The sequence below is a fragment of the Nerophis ophidion genome, linkage group LG08, assembly GCF_033978795.1.
Source record: "Nerophis ophidion isolate RoL-2023_Sa linkage group LG08, RoL_Noph_v1.0, whole genome shotgun sequence".
In the NCBI taxonomy this organism is placed as follows: Eukaryota; Metazoa; Chordata; class Actinopteri; order Syngnathiformes; family Syngnathidae; genus Nerophis; species Nerophis ophidion.
This window is the reverse complement of record NC_084618.1, coordinates 51,395,805-51,422,674: the sequence shown is the minus strand read 5'-3', so window position 1 is coordinate 51,422,674 and position 26,870 is coordinate 51,395,805. Positions and strand designations below refer to the sequence as shown.

Below are 26,870 nucleotides of genomic sequence, written 5' to 3'. Positions count from 1 at the left end.
AAGCCAGTGGACGCCTGGGGCACCTCTCTGATGGCAAAACGGACATATGGAATGAGGTGATTCCAGTCTTTCCTGTCTTCGTCGACTACTTTTTTTAGCATCTTTTTCAGCGTGCAGTTGAAACGTTCCACCAGGCCATCTGTCTGAGGGTGATATACAGAGAGGTGCGTATGCGTTTTACATTCAGCCATTTGTACAGCATGGTTAGCACTTGTGACATAAAACATGTGCCCTGGTCCGTTAAAATGTCATTTGCGATCCCCATTCGGCTAAACATCATAAACAGTTTGTGTGCTATTGCTTTGGCTGAGGCTGTGTGTAATGGTACAGCCTCAGGATATCGGGTGGCATAGTCTACTATTACCAGTATGTAGCAATGTCCTCTGGCTGACTTCGGGAGTGGTCAAACGTTGTCCATTGCCAGACGTGAGAACGGGGTGCCGATGATGGGGAGCGGTACCATGGGGTTTCGATACGTAGGTCTAGGTGCAGTCTTTTGACATTCGGGACACCCCCCGCAGAAGTCTTTTATGGCTCGTTTCACACCGGGCCAATAGAAGCGGTTTATTACGCGGTCATATGTCTTTTGTACACCATGGTGAACTCCCAGCTGATGAGTATGGGCAAGATAAAGCACTCGGGAGATATGAGACTTAGGCACCAGCCGTTGCTCAATTATGTCCCCGCCCTGGGTTAACACCCCTCTATAGAGAAGGCCGTTTTTTATTAAAAAATACGGTGAATTAAGTGCACTCACCCCTTCACATTTCTGTCCGTCAATTTCCACAACTTGCTGACGGGCCCAGCTGAGGTTCTGGTCATTCCACTGGGCCGTGGCAAAATCGCCCGTTTTAGGGTTGCTGCTCTCTTCTGGCACAGGGAACTCCACAAAGGGGTCCCCTTCTTCTTCTGTCTTCTCTTTTCTGCTCTCCCGTTGCTCCCCTTCAGCTGAGCTATCACTCAGTGGGGCCTATGATGAGGGCCTAAACGCGGGTCGGGCCGCAAGCGGTCTTGTATTTTTTTTCCATTGTGATGGCGGCGCCGATGCTGTGGAATGGCACCTGGGAAGTAGCTCGGGGTCCAGTAACTGCCAAAGAGTACCAGTCGGTCCCAATAAGTAGTGGAACAGGCAGGTTTGGCACCACTCCAGCTGGTACCAGCGCCTCACCTCGGGGTGTCTGAATGCGAATGTGGCTCACCGGATACTGGCGGACATCTCCATGTACGCACGTCACTGGAATGGTGTCTTTGCTGATGGGTCCGGCCAAGTCAGCGTGTACCAAGGTCACAGCACTCCTACTGTCCAGCAACGCATGTGCATTGGTCCCCCCGATCTTTACTGGAAGGCTGGCATGTTGTCCTCGTCCACTCCCCATGTGGAGGCATAGTTTGCCTGCATCCGAGCTGGGAGCTGTGGACACGGAGACATCACGGTCACGTTCCGGGCACGCCCAAGACATGTGGTCATGCTGTCCACACACGTAACATTTCCGCTGTGTGGGCCGACTGGGCCTCTCAGGGTCAGCGCCCCAATGTTGGGGTGAGGACAGCGCTGGCGGAGGCAGTGGCGGCGGTCTTCGGCGGTCGCGGTTGAGCCTCTCTTGCCCGGTGGTTCTCAGCATTTCCAGGCTCACTTGGTGGTTCTTTAATAAGTCCACCAACTGCTCCACAGTTGTAGGGCTCACTTGTGCGGCATATTTTCGGGCATCAGGCTGCAAGACTCTGATACAGCGGTCTATCACTAGTCGGTCTATGGAGAAGGGGTTGCCTTCGCTCGTTAGCCAGCTGTGTGTTATGCGGAGCAGTGCGGCTACCTGCTGACGTGGAGGCTGGGTGGGCTGGAAGGTCCAATTGTGATATCGTTGGGCCGTGGCAGGCAGACTGCACCCTTGGCTGGCTATAATGGCTTTCTTTAGTCTCCTGAAGTCTCGAGCATCCGTCAATGCCAGGTTGCTGCACACACGTTGTGCTTCTCCAGTGAGGAAAGGTGCCAGTATGGATCCCCATTATTCTGCCGGCCACTTCTCCCGGGCTGCAGTGGGCTCGAACAACTCCAAGTAAGCTTCCACATCATCCTCTCCCGATAGTTTAGTTAGGACCACAGAGGGTGCCCGTGTAATAGCCACATCTTTAGCAATTTTGTTTACTAACTCTTGTATTGCACCTCGAAGTTCAGCTTGGCTTTTTAACAACGCACATATGGCTTCGGTGTGTGACATCATTAGAGGTTGACGTGAATCTGAATGCCCGCATTCTCCACCATATGTGGTACCCGGATTCTCACCAAGACACAGGAGGGTGTTTGCAAAAAGCCGGAAAAGGCATTTATTGCACAAGTCTTTGTAGGAAGGGCAGGGTGTGGAATAATCAACTTAAAGTGTCCATTAACAACATAAATATCTCCCATTCGGGGCTCTCAATCCTGCACACAGCACACTTTTTTATTCGTTGTAGTTAATTTCCTAAAACAAGAGAAAAAAAAATATCAGAAACATATCCCTAATAATTTAACTCTGTTTTATAACGCTTTTCTCTAGTGACTCAAAGCGCTTTTACATAGTGAAACCCAATATCTAAGTTGCATTTAAACTAGTGTGGGTAGCACTGGGTGTCTTGCCCAAGGACACAATGGCAGTGACAAGGATGGTGGATAATGTCATTATTGGGGAAATAGTGGTGGTCTCACTTACCGCCTGATGCACCTGCCTTGACACAGAGGAGAGCCGGACCTGAATGAGGCAGAGTTAAGAACTGTTTGTAGCTAGCCCCACCTGGTCGCACAGCTGGTGGCACTTCAGGCTGATTGAGAAGGTACAGGGGAATGTACCGCCCCTCGATGATGCGACCAAGGTTGGGGCGTTGTCCTCTGTGTCCCACTCTGCCTCCATGCCATGGCTCCTCCCCTGTGAGGTGCTTACTTGTCAGGCAGTGCTTGAGTGAGACTCCACAATATATATGTGTGTGTGTGTGTGTGTGTGTGTGTGTGTGTGTGTGTGTGTGTGTGTGTGTGTGTGTGTGTGTGTGTGTGTGTGTGTATATATATATATATATATATATATATATATATATATATATATATATATATATATATATATATATATATATATATATATATATATGTGTATATATATATATATGTATATATATGTACATATATATACAGTATATATGTGTGTATAAATATATATATATGTGTGTATATATATATACCGTATATATGTGTGTATAAATATATATATATGTGTATATATGTGTATATATATATATATATATATATATATATATACATGTGTGAATATATATATATATATATATATACATATATATACATATATGTACGTATGTATGTAAATATATATATATATATATATATATATATATGTATATATATATATATATATATATATATATATATATATATATATATATATATATATATATATATATATATATATATATATATATATATATATATATATATCTATCTATGGATATATTTATATATATCTATATTCACACACAACTCTTCCAGTTATGTTAGACAAGTGGAAGTGTGCTGTGCTTAACCAGCCAAACAATTGGCTTCATGTGAAAAAAAAAAGAACTAAGTCAGGCGTGGCCAAGCAGATCTTTAAAAGCTCAGCAAAATCGCTGGTTGGTGTTTGCGTTTGTAAGCAGAAGGGATTGTGAAAGACTAAGATGTGAGGTCCTCCATAAATTGACACTTATTCACCCATCCTTTTGTACCTGCTCTTTTTTTTTGTATTCCTTTTCCTCCATGCACTTTATTCAATAGTAACGGTTTACTGTGTACTGGAAAAAATAAATCCTCATGCAGTTTGATGTGACAATGGTGATAAAAGGTGTGCTTAAAGTGCAAGAAACTTTTCGCATTCTTTTGTTTTTACAGTGTCTGCAGATGTTTTATTTAAAGCACAGCCCAGATAGGATTCTCATGTATGCCCTTTGCTGCACACAACTAAAAGCTTTAATTGTCACAGTTTGTCTGTATCAGATTCTGTCTTAAAATGAAAAAAAAAATGAAAAAAAAAAACACTGTACCCATCCATCCCTCCATCCTTTTCCTACCGCTTATTCTCTTTGGGGTCGCGGGGGGCGCTGGTGCCTATCTCAGCTGCAATCAGGCGGAAGGCGGGGTACCCCCTGGACAAGTCGCCACGTCATCGCAGGGCCAACACAGATAGACAGAAAACATTCACACTCAGATTCACACACTAGGGACCATTTAGCGTTGCCAATCAACCTATCCCCAGGTGCATGTCTTTGGAGGCGGGAGGAAGCCGGAGTACCCGGAGGGAACCCACGCAGTCAGGGGGAGAACATGCAAACTCCACTCAGAACGATCCCGAGCCCGGGATTGAACCCAGGACTACTCAGGACCTTCGTATTGTGAGGCAGACGCACTAACCCCTCTGCCACCTTGAAGCCCACTCTGTACCCATTAGTGGGAAAAAAAACATGTTTAAAGCTAAAATATTTGTAGTAAAAATAAATAATCTACAACCTTCCCTTTTACTTTACCTTTGTCCTTGTGTCTCCTCTCAGGTATGCGTATCCTGGTAACCCTGCTGCTGGACACTCTGCCCATGCTGGGCAATGTGCTGCTGCTTTGCTTCTTTGTCTTCTTCATATTTGGCATCGTGGGAGTCCAGCTGTGGGCCGGCCTGCTCAGAAATCGCTGCTTTGTGGAGGATAACTTCTCTTTGTGAGTACTTCTCTACTCCATATCGAAGACGGTTGACCTTTGGAAAGCTTAGTTGCTTTTAAGCACAATTTTGATTTATTTATTTTACTATCTGGTTTTAAGGGATTTTGTAAATATTTAAAAATGAATAAATACCCGAATACTGGGATTTTTATACAAACAAATTAGGTAAATATTACTTGTAAGAGAAAATAAAAGGAAATAACCGACGGAAGGCATTTTATATCATCCTCCTTCATTAAAGCTTAATCACTGCAGTTACTGACATATTTCAAATAATTAACAAGTTATTTTTAATTGTTAAAATTAGGCATCACAAAACCCAATAAATGTTAATGATACATTGTTTGTGACCCATTTAAAGCCTTACCGACGTTCACCATATTAATCCTGTTGACTGCATTCCGTGTGATTACATGTGTATAACGTTACTGGATTACTGTGGTCATTATCCTTTTTTTAAAAGGGCTAATACAACTCTAATGAGTTGGCAAAGAGGCCTATTTGGTTAAGGGAAGTGTTAAGGGGGAACGTAGGGGGGAAATTGACCCTATACAACAGGGGTCCGCATTGGGTTAAAATAATTTGGCCGGGGGCCGGGCTGTTTGTATATATATATATATATATATATATATATATATATATATATATATATATATATATATATATATATATATATATATATATATATATATATATATATATATATATATATATACATATATATATATATATATATATATATGCAATAAGGTTAACATTTATATATATACATATACATACATATATATATATATATATATATCTCTATATATATATATATATATATATATATATATATATATATATATATATATATATATATATGCATGTATATATATATATATATATATATATATATATATATATATATATATATATATATATATATATATATATATATATGTATATATATATATATATATATATATATATATATATATATATATATATATATATATATATATATATATATATATATATATATATGATATCACGTCATTGATTGTAAAATGCATTTTTAAACAATGTGATTAGACAGGACAGATTACAATTTTTTTTTTTTTTATAAAAAAAAATCTGAAACATTTTACTTGGGCCCGCCAGCCACCAGCGTTCGAGATCCGGCCCACAGGCCGTAGTTTGGGGACCCTGCTATACAACCTGAACCAGGTCATGACGTTTATGCAATAAGGTTAACATTTATCATAAATGATAGAAAAAGAAGTAATAATAAAGAGAGCCGGTGTTAGATTGGTCTAGTCATATTTCCTGGATCAAGGGTCAGTTTTTATTGGGTTACTAATTTTCAGAGTGCATAAAGCTACAGTATGTAAACTACAATACTGTAAAGGGACTTTTGTTGGGGCGGTATAGCTTGGTTGGTAGAGCGGCCGTGTCAGCAACTTGAGGGTTGCAGGTTGGATCCCCACTTGCACCATCCTAGTCACTGCCGTTGTGTCCTTGGGCAAGACACTTTACCCACCTGCTCCCAGTGCCACCCTTCCCAAGGGACACGGTCGAATGCCTTCTCCAAGTCCACAAAGCACATGTAGACTGGTTGGGCAAACTCCCATGCACCCTCAAGAACCCTGCCGAGAGTATAGAGCTGGTCCCCAGTTCCACGACCAGGACGAAAACCACACTGTTCCTCCTGAATCCGAGGTTCGACTATCCGGCGTAGCCTCCTCTCCAGTACACCTGAATAAACCTTACCGGGAAGGCTGAGGAGTGTGATCCCACGATAGTTGGAACACACCCTCCGGTCCCCCTTCTTAAAGAGAGGGACCACCACCCCGGTCTGCCAAACCAGAGGTACCGCCCCCGATGTCCACGCAATGCTGCAGAGTCTTGTCAACCAAGACAGCCCCACAGCATCCAGAGCCTTAAGGAACTCCAGGCGGATCTCATCTACCCCTGGGGCCTTGCCGCCGAGGAGTTTTACCTCAGCAACCTCAGACCCAGAAATAGGAGAGCCCACCACAAATTCCCCAGGCACCGCTTCCTCAGAGGAAGACGTGTTGGTGGGATTGAGGAGGTCTTCGAAGTATTCCCTCCACCGATCCACAACATCCGCAGTCGAAATCAGCAGAACACCATCCGCACCATACACGGTGTAGATAGTGCACTGCTTCCCCTTCCTGAGGCGGCGTATGGTGGTCCAGAATCACTTCGAAGCCGTCCGGAAGTCGTTTTCCATGACTTCCCCGAACTCTTTCCATGTCCGAGATTTTGCCTCCGCGACCGCTAAAGCTGCACACCGCTTGGCCCGTCGATACCCGTCCACTGCCTCCGGAGTCCTATGAGCCAAAAGAACCCGATAGGACTCCTTCTTCAGCTTGACGGCATCCCTCACTGCTGGTGTCCACCAACGGGTTCTGGGATTACCGCCACGACAGGCACCAACAACCTTGCGGCCACAGCTCCAATCAGCCGCCTCGACAATAGAGGTTCGAAACATGGTCCACTCGGACTCAATGTCCCGCACCTCCCTCGTGACATGTTCAAAGTTCTTCCGGAGGTGGGAATTTAAACTCTCTCTGACAGGAGACTCTGCCAGACGTTCCCAGCAGACCCTCACAATGCGCTTGGGCCTGCCGGGTCTGTCCGGCATCCTCCCCCACCATCGCAGCCAACTCACCACCAGGTGGTGATCAGTAGAAAGCTCCGCCCCTGTCTTCACCCGAGTGTCCAAAACATGAGGCCGCAAATCCGATGACACAACTACAAAGTCGATCATGGAACTGCGGCCTAGGGTGTCCTGATGCCAAGTGCACATATGGACACCCTTATGTTTGAACATGGTGTTTGTTATGGACAATCCGTGACGAGCACAAAAGTCCAATAACAAAACACCACTCGGGTTTAGATCCGGGCGGCCATTCTTCCCAATCACGCCTCTCCAGGTTTCACTGTCGTTGCCAACATGAGCGTTGAAATCCCCCAGTAGGACAAGGGAATCACCCGGGGGAGCACTTTCCAGTACTCCCTCGAGTGTACCCAAAAAGGGTGGGTACTCTGAACTGCTGTTTGGTGCGTAAGCACAAACAACAGTCAGGACCCGTCCCCCCCACCCGAAGGCGGGGGGAAGCTACCCTCTCGTCCACCGGGTTGAACTCCAACGTGCAGGCTTTGAGCCGGGGGGCAACGAGAATTGCCACCCCAGCCCGTCGTCTCTCACTGCCGGCAACGCCAGAGTGGAAGAGAGTCCAGTCCCTCTCGAGAAAACTGGTTCCAGATCCCTTGCTGTGCGTCGAGGTGAGTCCGACTATATCCAGCCGGAACTTCTCTACCTCGCGCACTAGCTCTGGCTCCTTCCCCCCCAGTGAGCTGACGTTCAACGTCCCAAGAGCTAGCTTCTGTAGCCGAGGATCGGACCGCCAAGTCCTCTGTCTTCGGCCGCCGCCCAGCTCACAATGCACCCGACCTCTATGGCCCCTCCCATGAGTGGTGAGCCCATTGGAGGGATGACCCACGTTGCCTCTTCGGGCTGTGCCCGACCGGGCCCCATGGGGACAGGCCCGGCCACCAGGCGCTCGCCATCGCGCCCCAACTCCAGGCCTGGCTCCAGAGCGGGGCCCCGGTGACCCGCGTCCGGGCAAGGGAAATCTGAGTCCATTTAGTTGTAATTCCATAGAAGTCTTTGAGCTGCTCTTTGTCTGATCACTCACCTAGGACCTGTTTGTCTTGGGAGACCCTACCAGGGGGCATGAAACCCCCCAGACAACATAGCTCCTAGGATCATTGGGACACGCAAACTCCTCTACCACGGTAAGGTAGCAGCTCAGAGAGGAGTGATAAGTGTATTTGATCTTTTCGTTTTGTCTGAGACAAATGTAATACTAAAATAGAACTGGACTCTTATGTTAAATCCACTATGGACCGGACTCTCACAATATTATGCTAGATCCACTCGACGTCCATTGCACTGGTCGCCCAGGGCGGGGGTCCCCACATCTATGGTGCCCTCCAAGGTTTCTCATTGTTGTCCCATTGGGTTGAGTTTTTTCTTGCCCTGAAGTGGGATCTGAGCCGAGGATGTCGTTGTGGCTTGTGCGGCCCTTTGAGACACTTGTGATTAAGGGCTATTTAAGTAAACATTGATTGATTGATTGACATTGAGAATAGAATAGAGTTTTATTGTCATTATTACAGGGAACAGGTTCAAAGAACAACAACATTGGAGCAGAACAACTAAGGTGCATACACAATAATATAGTAATATAAATAGTAAAAAGATCAAAAATAAGATCTATATTTATATATATGTATATATCCACATGCATGCATATATTCATACATATGCATATATACATACATATACATATGTAAACATACATATACATTCATACATACATACACATACACATATTTATACACACACAAATATATATATATATATATATATATATATATATATATATATATATATACATATATATATATATATATATATATATATACATATATATATATATATATATATATATATATATACCTTACACCTCTGTCACTATATATATATATATATATATATCTGTCACTATATATATATATATATATATATATATATATATATATATATATATATATATATATATATATATATATATATATATATATAGTGACAGAGGTGTAAGGTGTATATATATATATATATATATATATATAGTGAAAGAGATGTAAGGTGACAAGTTATTGCACATTATTCTTTTTCACAGTCCAGTATCATTGCACTTATCAAGAGGCCATTTGGGATAGTCCAACAATGTTCCACCTTATAGTCCGAAAAATAAATGACATTACACATGAGGACATGACGGACAAATTGCACTCACTCAGGTCCTGCAATTCTAAACTTAATTATTATCTGATTACGCAACAACATATCCAAATTTTTTTTTTGTTGTGAAAGATAAATACCTAATATTTTCTTGTCAACTTGACTTATACTTTCAAACCAATTTATCAATAAAGTGAAATAATGAAATGCGTAGTTAATATTGTAATTATGTCATGAGGGGAGTATACATGTATATTCTAATATATTCACTGTTACAAGCGGCAATGAAAACAAGTATGAGATCCCTGCTTGTAGTATACAGTAGGGAAGAGATTTATATGTCTTCATTCCTGGGTGGATCTCGTGTGTGGGGAAGACGGGGGTGGAGGGTTAATCATTTTGCGATGCACTCTGCTAAAAATAATGGAAAGTGCCACTCTCCATAGCGACTAATGCTGTAATCAAAGGTGGAATTGCCACAAAACAAATAAGATATTCAACACTCCACTACCACCTGGCCGCTAAAGTGGATAGTGCAAGCCCCAAATTTGTCACATTTCATGCGTCAGATAAACCACATAGAATGGGGCCATATAAAGCCCCTTCCTACTGTAAATATAATTTCAAAACCATTACAGCAAACCAAAACAAATACAAGCCCAGTTCAACATAGTTGGGACGCGTGTGCAAATTACATGTTCTCCGTGAAGTGGTTAAACATTTACTCCATTGTACAGCACTAAGTAGCATTTGTAATTTATGGCCACCTTATTTGAATTTACCAGGAGAAAAGGGATTTGTTGGCAAATGGAACCTGTGAGATTGTGCAGGTGTTTTCTACAGAGGTGACTCATGTTTGGATCAATTGGAATTTGGGAGTAACATTACATAACAGCAAGACACTGTTTTGCAAAAAAGACTTGGGTAAAATCAACCAAGGAACATTTTTCAGTTGTCAGACAGTCAAGTTTGTATATTGCAAGACTACACTCACTTTTGAAACTTTTTAAACAGACAAATGACCTCCAGTGTTACTTTGAAGCTATATTTGGTGTGATTTTTATTGAATCATCTGTTCAAACTTAGTATTGGACACCATCCAATCGTTCATAAATCATCCGAGACGTTTAACCAAGATTAAAAATGTAAACATATGCAATGTATTCTCTTAGGAAACCTATAAACCACTAATAAATGTAATTTCCTCTAATTTCTCTCCAGTCCTCTGTCTGCCGAGCTTGAGAAATACTACCACACTGAAAATGACGATGAGAACCCTTTCATCTGCTCTCAGCCCCGAGAGAACGGCATGAGGGACTGCGGCTCAGTGCCCAAGCTCTATGACGAGGCAGGCCTGCAATGCAATCTTGACTTGTACTCGTACAACAGTACCGATAACACCACATGTGTCAACTGGAACCAGTACTACACCAACTGCTCTGCGGGTCTGGTTAACCCCTTCAAAGGGGCCATCAACTTTGACAACATCTGCTATGCCTGGATTGCCATTTTTCAGGTAAGGCTGCTTGCAATAATAGTCTATATATTAATTGCTTAAACATCATTTGTGCACGATAGCAAACCAGAAGGAAACAAAGAAGTGACAAAATGGATGCTAATTGCCCTGCAGCTGCTGTTGTATCACAGATATATGGCCTTACACGTCACACCCGCCGCATAATCATACAGTTTCAATTTTCCACACCATTTGGTAGCTATCTCCACATCATCTGCAAAGCTTTTGTCTGTTTTCATATTATTATTTCAGGCTGGGAGTGTCATGGAGGACAAAAGGCAGATTGGGGATTAAGTCTCCCTTTGGTTTGACTGTAACTAAAGTTTGCCTGTGTGTGGTGGAACATGTGAGAAAAAACTGTGGGATTTGTTAGATTTTTAGAGGGCCATCCCATCGGTTGAGTGATTAGCCTCATTGCCTCACAGCACAAAAGTTCTGGGTTTGAAACCTTTTCTCCAAGCAGTGATTGTGATGGTTACATTTTATTTTATGTTAGGTTAATGATATTTAGACTTTACAAGATAAATATATTGGGAACAGATCAACCATTAACGAGTTTAAATAAGCCAATTACTGATCTGAATACGTGAGAGCGCAACATAGTTTGTGGAACCTTGATTTACGTATTTGGTTCCTCAACAGGGTCCGTAAATGGAAAAGTTTTTATGTTGAAGCAAATTTCTCATGTGTGCCTGTGTGCACTGAACGAGAGGTAGTCTTCTCCTCCGCTGTGAATTTAGTGCGCTTCGCCGTCTTTTCCTGCAAAAGTCTGTTCTCATCACAGTTAAAATCTTGCTTCAACACGAGCAAGCACAAAATGCCTGCCAGCAGCACACAAAATAATTTTAATGACACGTTGGTTCGTACACAAAGGCATATTTGGCTCGATCTAAAGGCTGTCGAACCGAAATGTTAATAAAAGGGATCATAAATAGAAGTCCCACTGTATGTACATTTAAGAACTTACGTATTTAATGCATTTACAGTAGGTATGCTGAATCATAGGGGAGTTGTAAGCCAGTTGCTGATGCCCATTCCTCGAGCGTGACACCGTCTGGATTGGAAGAGTTATATTCCCAAGTAGTGCTGTGGCAGTTCAAGCGGGCAGCACGGCGGTACAGGGGTTAGTGCATGTGCCTCACAATACGAAGGTCCTGAGCAGTCCTGGATTCAATTCCGGGACTCCGGATGTTTCTGTGTGGAGTTTGCATGTTCTCCCCGTGAAAGCGTGGGTTACCTCTGGGTACTCCGGCTTCCTCCCACTTCCAAAGACATGCACCTGGGGATAGGTTGATTGGCAACACTAAATTGGCCGTAGAGTGTGAATGTTTTCTGTCTATCTGTGTTGGCCCTGTGATGAGGTGGGGACTTGTCCAAGGTGTAAAACGCCTTCTGCCCAAATGCAGCTGAGATAGGTTACAGCACCCCCGGTGACCCCAAAAGGGACAAGTGGTAGAAAATGGATGGATGGATGCTGTACTCCAAATTCAGGACTAATATAAACCTCTAACATTTTTTGATGGTACTTGGTATGCCCCAAAAGCTTTAAAACTCAGGCTAATTAATTTTTGTTTGGAACATTTTTAATTGAATCCCTTCATTTGAGATAATAGTTTAGTTGTTTAGTTGACCAAAAATATTGGTTACATTTAGTATGGAATGTATTTTTTTCAAATACAATACAGCTTGCAGGACATGAAATATGTTTGTTTTTGTTGTTTTGTTTTCAATAAACACAAGACTCTTTACTACACCATATTCATGGTTCTTCAAAACGTTTTAAACTACGCCTCACAGCTAATATATGCCACTGTTAATCAGAATGGTAAATTGGACATTATACTGGATTTTAGCTACTGCATATTTATGCTACAGAAATTTTCGGACTATAGAGGGTACCTAAAAATAAGCCGCACCCACTTAACTTTGGACATATTTTTATTTTGTACATACAATTTACAGACGTCTAAAAGCTGCAAGTGCACACATTGAAACATGGAATATTTCTGCAGGTGCTTGTGTTCATTCACAAATTTAGGAAAACTCTTTGCATGTAGCATGGCACATAGAAGTCTACCAGAAAAGTAATCTGGGTGTCATATTTTTCGATGTCGGTGTTGAGGGAACTTTGTCCGGCATTCTCTGGGCCTCGTTTTTTCTTTCACTTTCGTCTCGATGTGGGTCACCTCTGGGTTTATGCCATCTTCTTCGGCATGCGATGGTCTAGCATTTCAAGGATCTGTTAGTGACGGCTGTTTCATTTTATGATCGACGGGTCGATTTCCTTTGACTTTGGGGTGGCGTCGTGTGTATTTTGGTGGTTGAGGGGAGTGTAAATGATTAATTTATTGTTTGAGTGAATTTGATTTATTGTGAACAATGTCATTTGTCCGCTTTGACCCGTTCGGCAGTTCAAACGGTTTGATGTGATGAGGCTGCAGTGAAGTTTGTGAACTTGCTGCAGCATAGTCCAAACCGCTGGCTTCAAAGCGTAGGAAAAAAGTAACCGCTTTTAGTCCAGAAATTACAGTAACTCTTAGTTTAAAGTCCAATGATAATCAACTCCAGTATGTCAGATCTGTGATCAACAAGTAATATTTCTAGAGTGCGACCTAAATTAGGTAAGCAAGGTAGGGTCTCGCTAATCCGAAATTACGAGAAGGAGTGTTTTTTGTCTTTGTGTTTCCTATTTCTTGTGTGACTCTCTAATTACTTAGTGAATGTTGTCTTGCATTGTCCGAAGTATTTTTACTGTTTGCCTCCTTAAGGTGATCACTCTGGAGGGCTGGGTGGATATCATGTATTTCGTGATGGATGCTCACTCCTTCTACAACTTCATCTACTTCATCCTACTCATTATCGTAAGTGCTACATCCTGATGATTGCACAAGTTTCTCCTTTCATCTACTTGTCACGACTGCTCGGATAACAATTCTTCCCTGTTCTTAGATCGGCTCATTCTTCATGATCAACCTATGCCTGGTTGTCATTGCCACTCAGTTCTCTGAAACAAAGCAGAGAGAGAGCCAGCTGATGAAGGAGCAGAGAGTGCGCTTCATGTCTAGTGCCAGCACCTTGGCTTCCCTCTCCGAGCCGGGGTCCTGCTATGACGAGCTGCTCAAGTACCTTGTTCACATCATCCGCAAGGGGGCAAGGGAGGTGGCCCACATCTGCAGGTTCCTAGCTCGTCGTGCAGGGATCAACATTGCCGCCTCTCCGCCTCCAGTAGAACCCCAGCAACGGCAAAGCCAGAGGAGAAGGAGGAAATCTTCCAAGCAGGGATCCTTTTCAGTTCAACACATGGTGCACCCTCACTACCACTATCATCTTGGCAACGGCAGTGTGAAAGCTAATATCCGGTGTCTTGAAGGTAGAGATATTGAGGCGTCTTCTCATAACAATAATGGAGGTGCGGTCTCTTTAGCTGTGCCACTACCTTCGGCAACAACTGCCTTGTCTGACACAAACCTGGCGGGATTTGGTGATTCACACTCAACTCTTGGCGTATTCCATCAAGAAACACGTTGCTGTACACCCTCAACTACAAACCTATGGCAAACCCAGGGCCAGTTCTCTTTGACACCAGCTTCCTCTTCAAGGGCAATGAAGAGGAACTCTGTGCCTTTTGCTGCCCCTGGGCCTAAGAATTACCCCACCTTGCAGGCCAGAGCTCTAGCTGAGTCCAGACGAGGAAGTGTCGCAACCAGCACTCTAACAAATATCAGCCTCAACGTCCCACCAATAAACCATGGGAGAAGGCGGCAGAGCTTGGTGGACACTCTCAACCCCTCAGGTAAATCATTGCCGTTCACTATTAAATGTATATGGTGGAACTCCGTACCTGTATCAGTCAACCAACTCATCCAGTCGGTGGCCACTGTGTTATTCAGAAAATTGAGAGCCAAACGGGTCGCATCTGTGAAAAATTGTTCCATTTGTGTCTACATGTGTTAAAGTCTTGTTAACATCAACACAACTCCTTGCCTGTTTTTTGCAAAAGCAAAATTATGGTTACATCAAAATTAGGACCATCCATCCAGCCATCCATTTCCTACCACTTGTCTCTTTTGGAGTTGCGGGGGGTGCTGGAGCCCATCTCAGCTCCATTGTCAAATGTTATAATATTTGATACCGATCAAACATTTATCTGTCACTTAATTACGCAAAGTTGTATGTGTGTCTAATCTTACACTTTAAGCATGAGTGAAGAATGCGTGAAGTGCACTGCTAACCTTAGAAGTCCATTAGAGAAGGAGATGATACAGAATATTCTGCTCACATATGCTATGTAGTGGTTGATTGAGCACACTGCAGCTAGTCCCGGATAGTCCCAATCTTTAATGTTTCAATCACACACAGAATTGTCACAGGAATGAGGCAAAAATCAACCTTACCCACTTTAGTTAACTCGTCCGCCCTGAGATTGGTAGATTGGGAGTTCAACATCCGCAGTGAGCAAACTCGTCCAAAAGATGGTGCCATAGCGCAAATAATAACACAGTTTACAATTTACAGTATGTCAGGTTCTGTGCATGTCAAAGTAAAGTATTCCAAATTAAGTTGTGATGCAAAAAAAAGTATGTTATAATCAGATTTTTTTCTTTCATTGAATTAATGTTGTCCATGTGCATGTGGCTCGTGTTTTAAGCTTCTCTATTTTGAACATACTGCTAATGTTCCTAATCGACTAGCCTGCTAAACATTTTGTAATTAAGGACTATCCACCAGAATATATTATAGAGAAATATTCACATTTTTAAGCCTGTCAGAAAATGTCCCCACTCTGTAATTAATCCCCAATTAATATAGTAACATTTATTAGAGTAGAAACATCACGGATTACATTACCTAACATCTTTGACAATCACAGCATGATCGTACAAATCCACATTATCGTGCAAAACTAGTCTCTAAACACATAAGTGAAGCTGCCAGGGATACACATTTTCTGTCTGGGATAACAAATCTGGTACGACACCTGTTGTGGTTAGCCTTTGTCGAGGTGGAGGGGTTCTCTCTTCATCGGCGAGCAGCTGATCACAGCCATGGAAATAGCTTTGTTGTTGTTGGATCTGGACTTGCCATTCAATGCACCCTTTCTTTAGTCAATTTCTGATAATTATTCCCCCTAATGCAGGGGTCGGCAACCAAAAACGTTGAAAGAGCCATATTGGATCAAAAATACAAAAAACAAATCTGTCTGGAGCCGCAAGAAATTAAAAGCCTTATACAAATCTTATAATGAAGGCAACACATGATGTAAGTGTCTCAGAGGGTGAGATAACTCCTGTAAATTACTGTCTTAGAATAGCCAAATGTATAGATGTGTGTCCAAATTAAAGGAAATGTCAGGCTGTCTTCTTCTAAAGGATTTATTACACTCGTTGCAAACTGGGTAACGTTTGCTGTGGTCTGGAACAACATGGCACACAAACAACTATCACAAATATAGTCAATATTGCACACAGATAATACGTCATGAGACATGCAAATGTAAATTAAATACACATAGGACATAGGCAAAATAAATAAAATGAGCTTAAATATACCTACACATGAGGCATAATGGTGCAATAAGTACATACAGCTTGCAGTCTGGCACTGACCAAATATGCCTGATTAGCACTCCAACAAGTCAATAACATCAACAAAGCTCATGTTTCTGCATTCACGCACAGCATAAAAAGTTTGGTGGACAAAATGAGACAAAAAAGGAGTGGCATAAAACATGTCTTTCTGTGGCAGAGTTGGAGAGGGTTACACATGTAAATAAACTCTTGCGTCACAGTCCAAACTACTACGGTGAGTTCAAGGACCGCCAAAATTAGTAGGACAAAACAAAGCTCCCTAGTGGCTCAACATCCACTGGAACACAGTTGCATTTTGGTAGTGCCATAAAATGACATTTTCTTTAACTTTGACAGCACCAGTAAACATTTTTAAAAACATGAGGGAATCGGCAAAAGAATAGGAACTGATATCAACCTTGAACCAAAGGGACCAAAAGCCCTTTTTTCTTTCGCAGTGTACTTATCAGCCGTCATTTGTTTGCCTATTTTTTTTCTGTGTTTAACCGTATGTCGGAAAATAGACGTTTCGACAAGTATATTGCTCAGTTTGACAAAAGCAAGACATTGTGTAATTTGTAAAAAAAAAAAAATGGAATACTTATACTTATTTTCAATTGAATACACTGCAAAGACAAGATATTTAATGTTCGAACTGAAAAACATTTTTTCTTTTGCAAATAATCATTATCTTAGAAATTAATGGCAGCAACACATTGCAAACAAGTTGGCACAGGGGCATTTTTTACCACAGTGTTACATGGCTTTTCCTTTTAACAACACTAAGTAAACATTTGGGAATTGAGGAAATATATTTTTGAAGCTTTTCGGGTGGAATGATTTCCCATTCTTGATTGATGTACAGCTTAGGTTTTTCACAATCCGGGGTCTCTGTTGTGGTATTTTAGGCTTCATATTGTGACACACATTTTCAATGTGAGACGGGTGTGGACTACAGGCAGGCCAGTCTAGTACCCGCACTCTTTTACTATGAAGCCATGCTGTTGTAACACGTGGCTTGGCATTGTCTTGCTGAAATAAGCAGGGGCGTCCATGATAACGTTGCATGGATGGCAATATGTGTTGCTCCAAAACCTGTATCTACGTTTCAGCATTAATGGTGCTTTCACAGATGTGTAAGTTACCCATGCCTTTGGCATTAATACACCCACATACCACCACAGATGCTGGCTTTAGAACTTTGCGCCTATAACAGTCTGGATGGTTCGTTTCCTCTTTAGTCCGTAGTACACAACGTCCACAGTTTCCAAAAACAATTTGAAATGTGGAATGGTTAGACCACAGAACACTTTTACACTAAGTATCAGTCCATTTTAGATGAGCTTGGGCCCAGTGAGGCCAGCAGTGTTTCTGGGTGTTGTTGATAAATGGCTTTGGCTATGCATAGTAGAGTTGCACATACAGATGTAGCGACAAACTGTAGTTACTAACAGTGGTTTTCTGAAGTGTTCCTGAGCCCATGTGGTGATATCCTTTCGTGCATTCAATCTTTGTTTTCAGCCTTGTTGCTTACGTGCAGTGATTTCTCCAGATTCTCTGAACCTTTTGATGAGATCACGGACCGTAGATGGTGAAATCCCTAAATTCCTTGCAATAGCTGGTTGAGAAATGTTCTTCTTAAACAATTTGCTCAGGCATTTGTTCACAAAGTGGTGACACTCGCCCCACCCATATTTGTGAATGACTGAGCATTTCATGGAAGCTGTTTTTATACCCAATTGGGGCACCCACCTGTTCCCAATTAGCCTGTTCACCTGTGGGGTTTTCCAAACAAGTGTTTGAGAAACATTCTTGAACTTTCTTAGTCTTTTTTGCCAATTGTGCCAGCTTTTTTTAAACATGTTGCAGGCATCACATTCCAAATGAACTAATATTTGCCAAAAAATAAAGTTTTCCAGTTTGAACATTAAGTATGATGTCTTTGCTGTCTATTCAATTGAATATAGGTTGAAAATTAAATGCAAATCATTGTATTCTGTTTTTATTTACGATTTACATAACGTGCCAACTTCACTGGTTTTGGGTGTACTATTGTGAGCTAATAACGTTAGATGATGAGATCTATTTTTGCGGATGAGAGTAATGCTTCAATCATAAGCAAAAAATATAAAGAATTAATGCATTCCTATTCCCACTAAAGTGAACAAGGTCGTGAAGTGTTTTTCTTCCTTCTTTACTTCACAAAATTTAATGGCTATCTGTTCTCAGTTTTTGTGCAATACCGCAAACAAACTAACAAAGCAATTGTATTTAAAACTATACCTCTCACATGCAGGTTTTCCCGCTTGGTGAAGATAACAATTGGACATTATAAATTATGAGGACAACAAAGTTGTTGTTTTTTTTTCAGAAGCAAAACAGAATAGTCATTTTCATGCAATCACCCATTAGAATCAGTTAGAAATGTGTTTTGATCAAGTATCAAACTAAACTATTACCCAGATTTTTCCCCCCATTCCGTGAGAGAGAGAAACATCGTAATTACAGTCAAATGTTAAATTCTTCATGTTCTAGCTGGCAACACACGTCTTCAGCTTGTGGCCAAGTTCTAAAAGGCAGTGTGCTCAGCAAAAGTCAGGCCAGATCTGCTCAGGTTATACAGACGGTGGAAACGCTGGCCGCCAGCCATCCAGGCCGGAGCACGGTCTGCGGAGACGAGGCTCACGCACTGCCCGTCACTGTTGAACATGCTCGCTCTTACACACACGCGAGCATCCCCAAATCTTGTTCTTCACAATAGATGCCTTTATTTGTTTAGACATTTTATATTAAACACTTCATGCATGCTATTTATCACAATCACAGTCACTTACTCAGCTCTCTCGCTCAGCTGCAGCCCAGCCCTCCTGCCAGCTGTCGGCCCGTGACCTGAGCATCACCAGCAGCGCCATGGACACGGCGATGTTGACATTGGACCCTGAGAGTTGCCCTTACTGCGCAAAAGCCTTCGCCAACGAGTCCGAAGGCGGTACAGAGGGAAATGAGACACCCGGAGATTCCGACAGCGAGGGCGTCTATGAGTTCAGCCACGACATGCGTCGCAGAGACAGGCGAGATAGCCGGCAGCCCAGGAAAAAACCCTTCCGACTGGGTAAAACAGCCGGAAAGGTGGTGCACTTCTGGAGGTTGGTGTGCGACACATTCAGGAAGATTGTCGATAGCAAGTACTTCGGACGAGGGATCATGATTGCCATCCTGATCAATACGCTAAGCATGGGCATCGAGTATCACGAGCAGGTGAGTGTGTCAACTTAATGATTTGTTTGGTTGCACCTTCCACACAAGTGGCTATCCATGACTGAGCTCGTGATTGATGAGTTGAAGTTAAAGATTTGATGTGTATGTTTGTGTCTCTCTGTGTGATTTTGTAAGCTGCACTGCTCCCACGAGCCCAACTGGAATTTGTGATGTCTCTCTCTGGACTTGTTTATTTACACCAGCATAATTGCAGCCATGTGGGAGAGAAAATGGGGGAATGCGTTTGTATGAGGAGATGAGAGAGAGAAATGGGGGAAGGCCCAACTATTGACATACTAGGGTTGTCCCCATACCAATATTGTGGTATCTGCTTATTTACTGTTTCAAAATGTTCTATCCACACTTCACTTATTCTTCTGTTGTTTGGATACTTTACATTAGTTTTGGATAATACCACAAATATAGGTATCGATCCGATACCAAGTAGGTTTCGGATCCCGGCTTAGACACACGTACACATAAGCAGGAATGCAAGGTAACGTGCATTCCCAAAATTGAATCAGTTGTTCCGTATCCAATTTTGGAAAATTCCCTGAAAGTTTCATGACAAACCGCCAGTAATATTTTGAGTTATTTTTCTAACTATACGGACTGACAGAAAACAAACAGCAAACGGCAATGATTATATTTAATGAACAGAGCAGCTCTCAACATGCAGTAATCGGTGTTGTATAATAAAGGGATGTTTGCAGAGCATTTTGGTTGCAGTCTATCCGTGCACAAGGGATAGAGCTGTAATGATGCCAAAGCCCGGTCTGTGTGTGCCCAAGAATGCGAGAGGATAGACAATGGTAAATGCTAAATGGTTGTTAAAGTTAAAGTTAAAATACCAATGATTGTCACACAGACACTACGTGTGGCGAAATTATTCTCTGCATTTGACCCATCACCCTTGATCCCCCCTGGAAGGTGAGGGGAGCAGTAAGCAGCAGCGGTGCCGCGCCTGGGAATTATTTTTGGTGATTTAACCCCCAAATCCAACCCTTAATGCTGAGTGCCAAGCAGGGAGGTAATGGGGCCCATTTTTATAGTCTTTGGTATGTACTTGTATAGCGCTCTTCTACCCTTTTTAAGGAACTCAAAGCGTTTTGACACTATTTCCACATTCACCCATTCACACATTGGTTAGCTGCCATGCACGGCGCTAACCAGGACCCATCAGGAGCAAGGATGAAGTGAACACACGGACGTGATTAGGATGGTAGAAGGTGGGAATTGAACCAGTAACCCTCAGATTGCTGGCATGGCCACTCTCCCAACTTCGCCTTATATGGCAGAGTCATACCAAAGACTATAAAAATGGGACCCATTACCTCCCTGTTTGGCACTCACCGTTTAGGGCTGGAATTGGGGGTTTAATCACCAAAAAATGTTCTCGGGCGGCACCACCGCTGCTTCTCACTGCTCCCCTCACCTACCAGGGTGTGACCAAGGGAATGGGTCAAATGCAGAGGACATATTTCACCACACCTAGTGTGTGTGTGACTATCATTGGTACTTTAACTTTAACTTAACAATGAGATTGACAATCACTGATGTTCTGACAAGGTGCAACTTGCCAAATGAATTGTCAAACGGTATTTGATATGTATGGTTTGTAGGAAGTTTAACAGCAGAAGTATTATATGAGGGAAGGAGATTCCACCGTGTTTTGGTTTTATTGGGTTACTTTCAGTCCCTGACCCAGTGCTTATAAACATATCCAGATGGCATCATCTTTAGCACAACCACAGGAAGTCATAGCGCTTTCTCCACTCAACCTTACAGTTTTTTTTGCCTTGTAGTTTCCACTTTCTTCTTCTGCCTTTCCTACCCGTACCTACCCTTATCCCCCCCCGTCTCATTTTATTACTTATTTTCTCCACTGCTTCCATCCTCCTTGTTATTCAGTCTACCGTGCCGCAGGATTCCTTTCACCACAGTCTATCTGAGTGTGCTGTTTTGTGTTGAAGTGAATCCCTTTGCTCTTTCCAAACCTACAATTGATTGTGAGTCGATTGACATGCAGTAAAAGCAGGACTGACATATCTCCATTTTTTTTTCAGTTTTTCATGACTACAAGGCTTTGTTTTGTTTACTATCCAAGTATGATCCAGCTAGTTTCATCTTGAGAGTTTTTGCTTGATTGTGTTCCTATGGAATTACTGTTTAACGAAGAGAAGGGAATACTTTGCTGTGTCCTGATTAATGCTCCACAGCTGGAAAAAAAAAGTATGGAGTAATTGTTCGTTAAAGTAATGTTTTTAAAATCATTTGGTATGCTGGCTCACAATAAAAGGAATAGTATTGCGCTCATTACTGAGAAACCCCTGATTAACTACTTAAGTCTCCTGCGAGTCTGGTAGCCAGCCATCCAGGAAACTACTCATATTTAGCACTAACTTAATTGCTAACGTTTCTAGTCAGTTCACATTACGTGCTATGCTAATTCAAATGTTGCTGGATGCTAAAATGTGTACTTTGTTTATTTTAAAGAAATGCTTGGTAAAAAAAAAACAAAAAAAAAAACTAGAATGTTGACCTAAGATTTGGGAAGATTTCAAACTATTTTCCCGCAGAAAAAAAGTAAACACTCCTTGTTAAGGCTTCCTAGAGTAAGTGTTGGCATATGCACAACACTGCATCTGTGTTTCGTACAACTGTTGCTAGAAAACTGCAATAATCCAGTGAAAAATCAAAACCTGACCACTGGTTAATCGTTTGCCGCTTGCTGAAGTCGACTATAGCATATTACATTGTGGTCTTGCGTGATATGTCCATGTCATGCATTGTGGCAGTTCAAACTGTTTGTGCAACTCTAGATGCATATTGTCCAGATAATTTTAATTTGATACAAAATTGTACAGCTAAGTTTGACAATATGGATGTAAAGTATGTGTTTGATTATTGGAATGATTTAAAAGCCAAATTATTCAAACTAGGGATGCACAATATTTTTTTCCAAGCCGATACAGATAACTTTGTGCTTCTCGAGATTGATATAGATAACTTATTTATATACATATTATATTATTTTTGTTCTTTCATTTCCTTTATCACCCTATCTCTAAGGGGAGAGCATACTTGCCAACCTTGAGACCTCCGATTTCAGGAGGTGGAGGGTGGTCAGGGGTGGGGCGGAAGCGTGGTTGGGGGAGGGGGGCGTGTTTAAGAGGGGAGGAGTATAATTCACCAACTCGAATATTTCATATATATTTCATATATATAAATATATATATATATACATATATGCATGAAATACTTGACTTTCAGTGAATTCTAGCTATATATATTTATTTTATTATATATATAAATAAAATAAATAGTTGAATTTCCGACTGCACATATCAAATACACAGTAATAAAAACACAGTTGTTGTACTAACTGTACTGTGTTTGCTGGTTACTAAAAAACAACAACAACACTTACCTTTCACTATATGAGTAACCTTTGTTCTGCCATTTGCGTATTGGCAGGCGATCTCCGAATCCGGGAACATATCCTTCACGGATTTGTTGTAGACATCCGCAAAGGAGAACGGGATGTTGCTTCCAGCTATCAGCATAGCCATCTTTGTCTCAGCATAAGTTACACCATCAGGTCTCCATTTTGCGAGGTGGGCCATAATACTGGGTTGTGAACGATGCTTCGCTGTGAACGCTTTGTGCTTAGCTGACCGTTCGTGACTGAGTATATCCGCTCGGCCACCATGTTCAATGGAGAAGTCTGTTCTACAAAATGTACAGGCAACATACCCCTTCCCTTCCCCTTCGAACTCTCCTGGATAAACTGAAATTCTTGTTTCCATTCGTTTTGGAACTTGTAAGCGTATTTCTTCATTTTGCTCGTCGACGGTGTAATAAATTGGGTTGAAGTCAATAACCAGGCGACGTGATGAAAATACATCTCTTTACTGTGGGCTTCTGAACAAACTCCCTAATGCATATGTTCCTTCACTGCACTTTAATGTTGAATATATGGAGAATATATTTATAATATATATATATATATTTATATATATATATATATATATAAATATATATATATATATATATATATATATATAATATTATTTATTATTATCATTGTTTATCGTGAGCAAACTGTGGTGCTGAATTTCCCCCAGGGATCAATAAAGTACATTCTATTCTATTTTATGTACAGTAGATGGCAGTATTGTCCTGTTTAAGAGGGTCACAACATTGCTGAGTCAGGTCCGCATGGAGCTGGAGGGGGCGTGGCCTCCAGCTCCGCCTGAATTTCGGGAGATTTTCGGGAGAAAATTGGTCCCCGGAGGTTTTCGGGTGAGGCGCTGAATTTCGGGAGTCTCCCGGAAAATCAGGGAGGGTTGGCAAGTATGGGGGAGAGCCCAGCCACCCAGCGGAGAAAACTCATTTCGTCCGCTTGTACCCGTGATCTTGTCCTTTCGGTCATGACCCAAAGCTCATGACCATAGGTGAGGATGGGAACATAGAGCGACCGGTAAATTGAAAGCTTTGCGTTCCGGCTCAGCTCCTTTTTCACCAAAACGGATCAATACAGCATCCGCATTACTGAAGACGCCGCACCGGTCTGCCTGTCGATCTCACAATCAACTCTTCCCTCACTCGTGAACAAGACTCCGAGGTACTTGGACTCCTCAACTTGGGGCAATATCGCCTCCCCAACCCGGAGATGGCACTCCACCCTTTTCCGGGCAAAAACCATGGACTCGGACTTAGAGGTGCTGATTCTCTTAGAGATAGGGTGAGAAGCTCTGCCATCCGGGAAGAGGCCACGGGGAAGACCCAGGACACGTTGGAAAGACTATGTCTCCCGGCTGGCCTGGGAACGCCTCGGGATCCCCCGGGAGGAGCTGAACGAAGTGGCTAGGGAGAGGGAAGTCAGGGCTTCCCTGCTTAGGCTGCTGCCCCCGCGACCCGACCTCGGATAAGCGGAAGAAGATGGATGGATGTATATTATATTTGTTTTAAATGTTAATTAACTGAAGTTTGTGCAGACATGCAGGTAAGAATGACTCAAATAGAGGTAGATTCGAGAAACTATACCTGTAAATGTGTCTTAACCAAATAATAAATCACTACTATGGTAGGGCTAATGTCAGACGGCCATAAGTCACTGGTGAAGCTTATGTCTTAATGTCCATTTTTCAGTGTAAACAGGGGTGTGGCAATCACGTTGTATCGGTAGGAAAGCTTGATTTGTTTACCCCGACATACCTATAGCACACTATGTGTAATCTCATCCCATTGGAGCGTTTTTTTTTTTTTTTCATCAGTTATTTCTGAATGTTATACGATTTATCGGTGTGATGTCTTAATTCCTAATATCGGTCCAAAAATCATCATGAACCCATAATTAGAACTCAATGTAGCAGGAAGTTACTTAACAAACATATGTAGGGTTTCTCTTTGATTCCCACTGTCCAGGGTGTACACCGCCTTCCGCCCGATTGTAGCTGAGATAGGCACCAGCGCCCCCCGCGATCCCAAAGGGAATAAGCGGTAGCGAATGGATGGATGGATGGATGCATTACAATATGTGGCATGGGGGCGTGACTATGGGCGTGGTCAATATGATATCATCATATATGACATCATGATAATTTTAAATTGCAATGATGCACCTAATGTTTTATGTAAATTGAAAAACCAATATGTTATTAGTTATTAATAACCTATATTGTGCCATTCATTATCAGAATCAGCTTTATTGGCCAGGTTTATTTAACACACAAGGAATTTGACTTTGGTAGACTGTGCTCTCTTTGCACAATGCAATATCAATTGTTGCTGCTTATTGTAAAAGGTAAAAAAGTCTACACTTTATAATATTATGTTAGAATTCAGTTTGCCAATTATGTAAACGGTCCGTTGAATTTGAGATGAAAAAAATATGTTTTTTGTTGATGTCCTCCACAATATAGCTAATGTAAAACTACGCACACTAAGGAAAGTTCATTAAATATACACATTAAAAACACATATATGTAGAAATCACTTTACAGTAATAAAATAGTTTGGAATAATCTGAATGAAGCAGGGATGCTAAACCTACGGCCCATGGGCCTGATCAGGCCCGCTAATAGGTGTTGCCTGGCCAGCGAATTGAGTTTGCCAAGTATAAAAATGAGCTAAAAATTTTAGATGAAATAAATAGCTGTTGTGAATGTGTCCACTGGCTGTCACAATAGCAATTATTTGCATGTCCTGCCAGAGAGCGTGCATGACTTCAGAGGAGGCGGAGCTATGTGCCGTGTTAAAGGGGAACAATATCACAATTTCAGAAGGGTTAAAACCAATACAAATCAGTTTCCAGTGGCTTATTTTATTTTTCGAAGTTGTTTTCAAAATTTTACCCGTCCCTGAATATCCCTAAAAAAAGCTTTAAAGTGCCTGATTTTCGCTGTCTGCGAAGCCACTGTCCATTTTCCTGTGACGTCACATAGCGATGCCAATACAAACAGATGGTGGACAGCACAGCAAAATATAGCGACATTAGCTCGGATTCAGACTCTGATTTTAGTGGCTTAAGCGTTTCAACAGATTACACAAGTATTGAAACGGATGGTTGGAGTATGGAGGTAGATAGCGAAAACGAAATTGAAGAAGAAACTGAAGCTATTGAGCGAATAGCTATTGATGCTATTCGGCCATGTTTGCCTTAGCATCGCCGGTAAAATGTGTAGACCAACGATCGGAAGTTTCGCATCTTGCGACACTGGATCAACTTAAATCTGTCGATTGGTAAGTGTTTGTTTGGCATTAAATGTGGGTGTAAGGAAATGCCGGATGCAAATACAGCTACAAATGTACATACAGATAGCTTAAATAGTATGTTAGCATCGATTAGCTGGCAGTCATGCCGCGACCAAATATGTCTGATTAGCACATAAGTCAATAACATCAACAAAACTCACCTTTGTGATTTTGTTGACTTAGTCGTTGGGAATGCATCTGCTTTGAGTGTCGCAGGATATC

General features: G+C 42.0%; 1 protein-coding gene across 13 annotated transcripts in view; it reads left to right on the top strand.

The window, feature by feature from the left end:
* The window catches only part of cacna1g (calcium channel, voltage-dependent, T type, alpha 1G subunit), a 365,011-nt gene that overhangs the window by 81,039 nt on the left and 257,102 nt on the right, over positions 1-26,870 (top strand). For all 13 annotated transcript variants that reach the window (XM_061908861.1, XM_061908854.1, XM_061908860.1 and 10 more), the window contains exons 4-8: positions 4,567-4,726; positions 10,770-11,064; positions 13,833-13,925; positions 14,014-14,857; positions 19,483-19,889. In XM_061908861.1, coding sequence (XP_061764845.1) covers positions 4,567-4,726; positions 10,770-11,064; positions 13,833-13,925; positions 14,014-14,857; positions 19,483-19,889 — 1,799 coding nt within the window. The remainder of the gene's footprint in view (positions 1-4,566; positions 4,727-10,769; positions 11,065-13,832; positions 13,926-14,013; positions 14,858-19,482; positions 19,890-26,870) is intronic.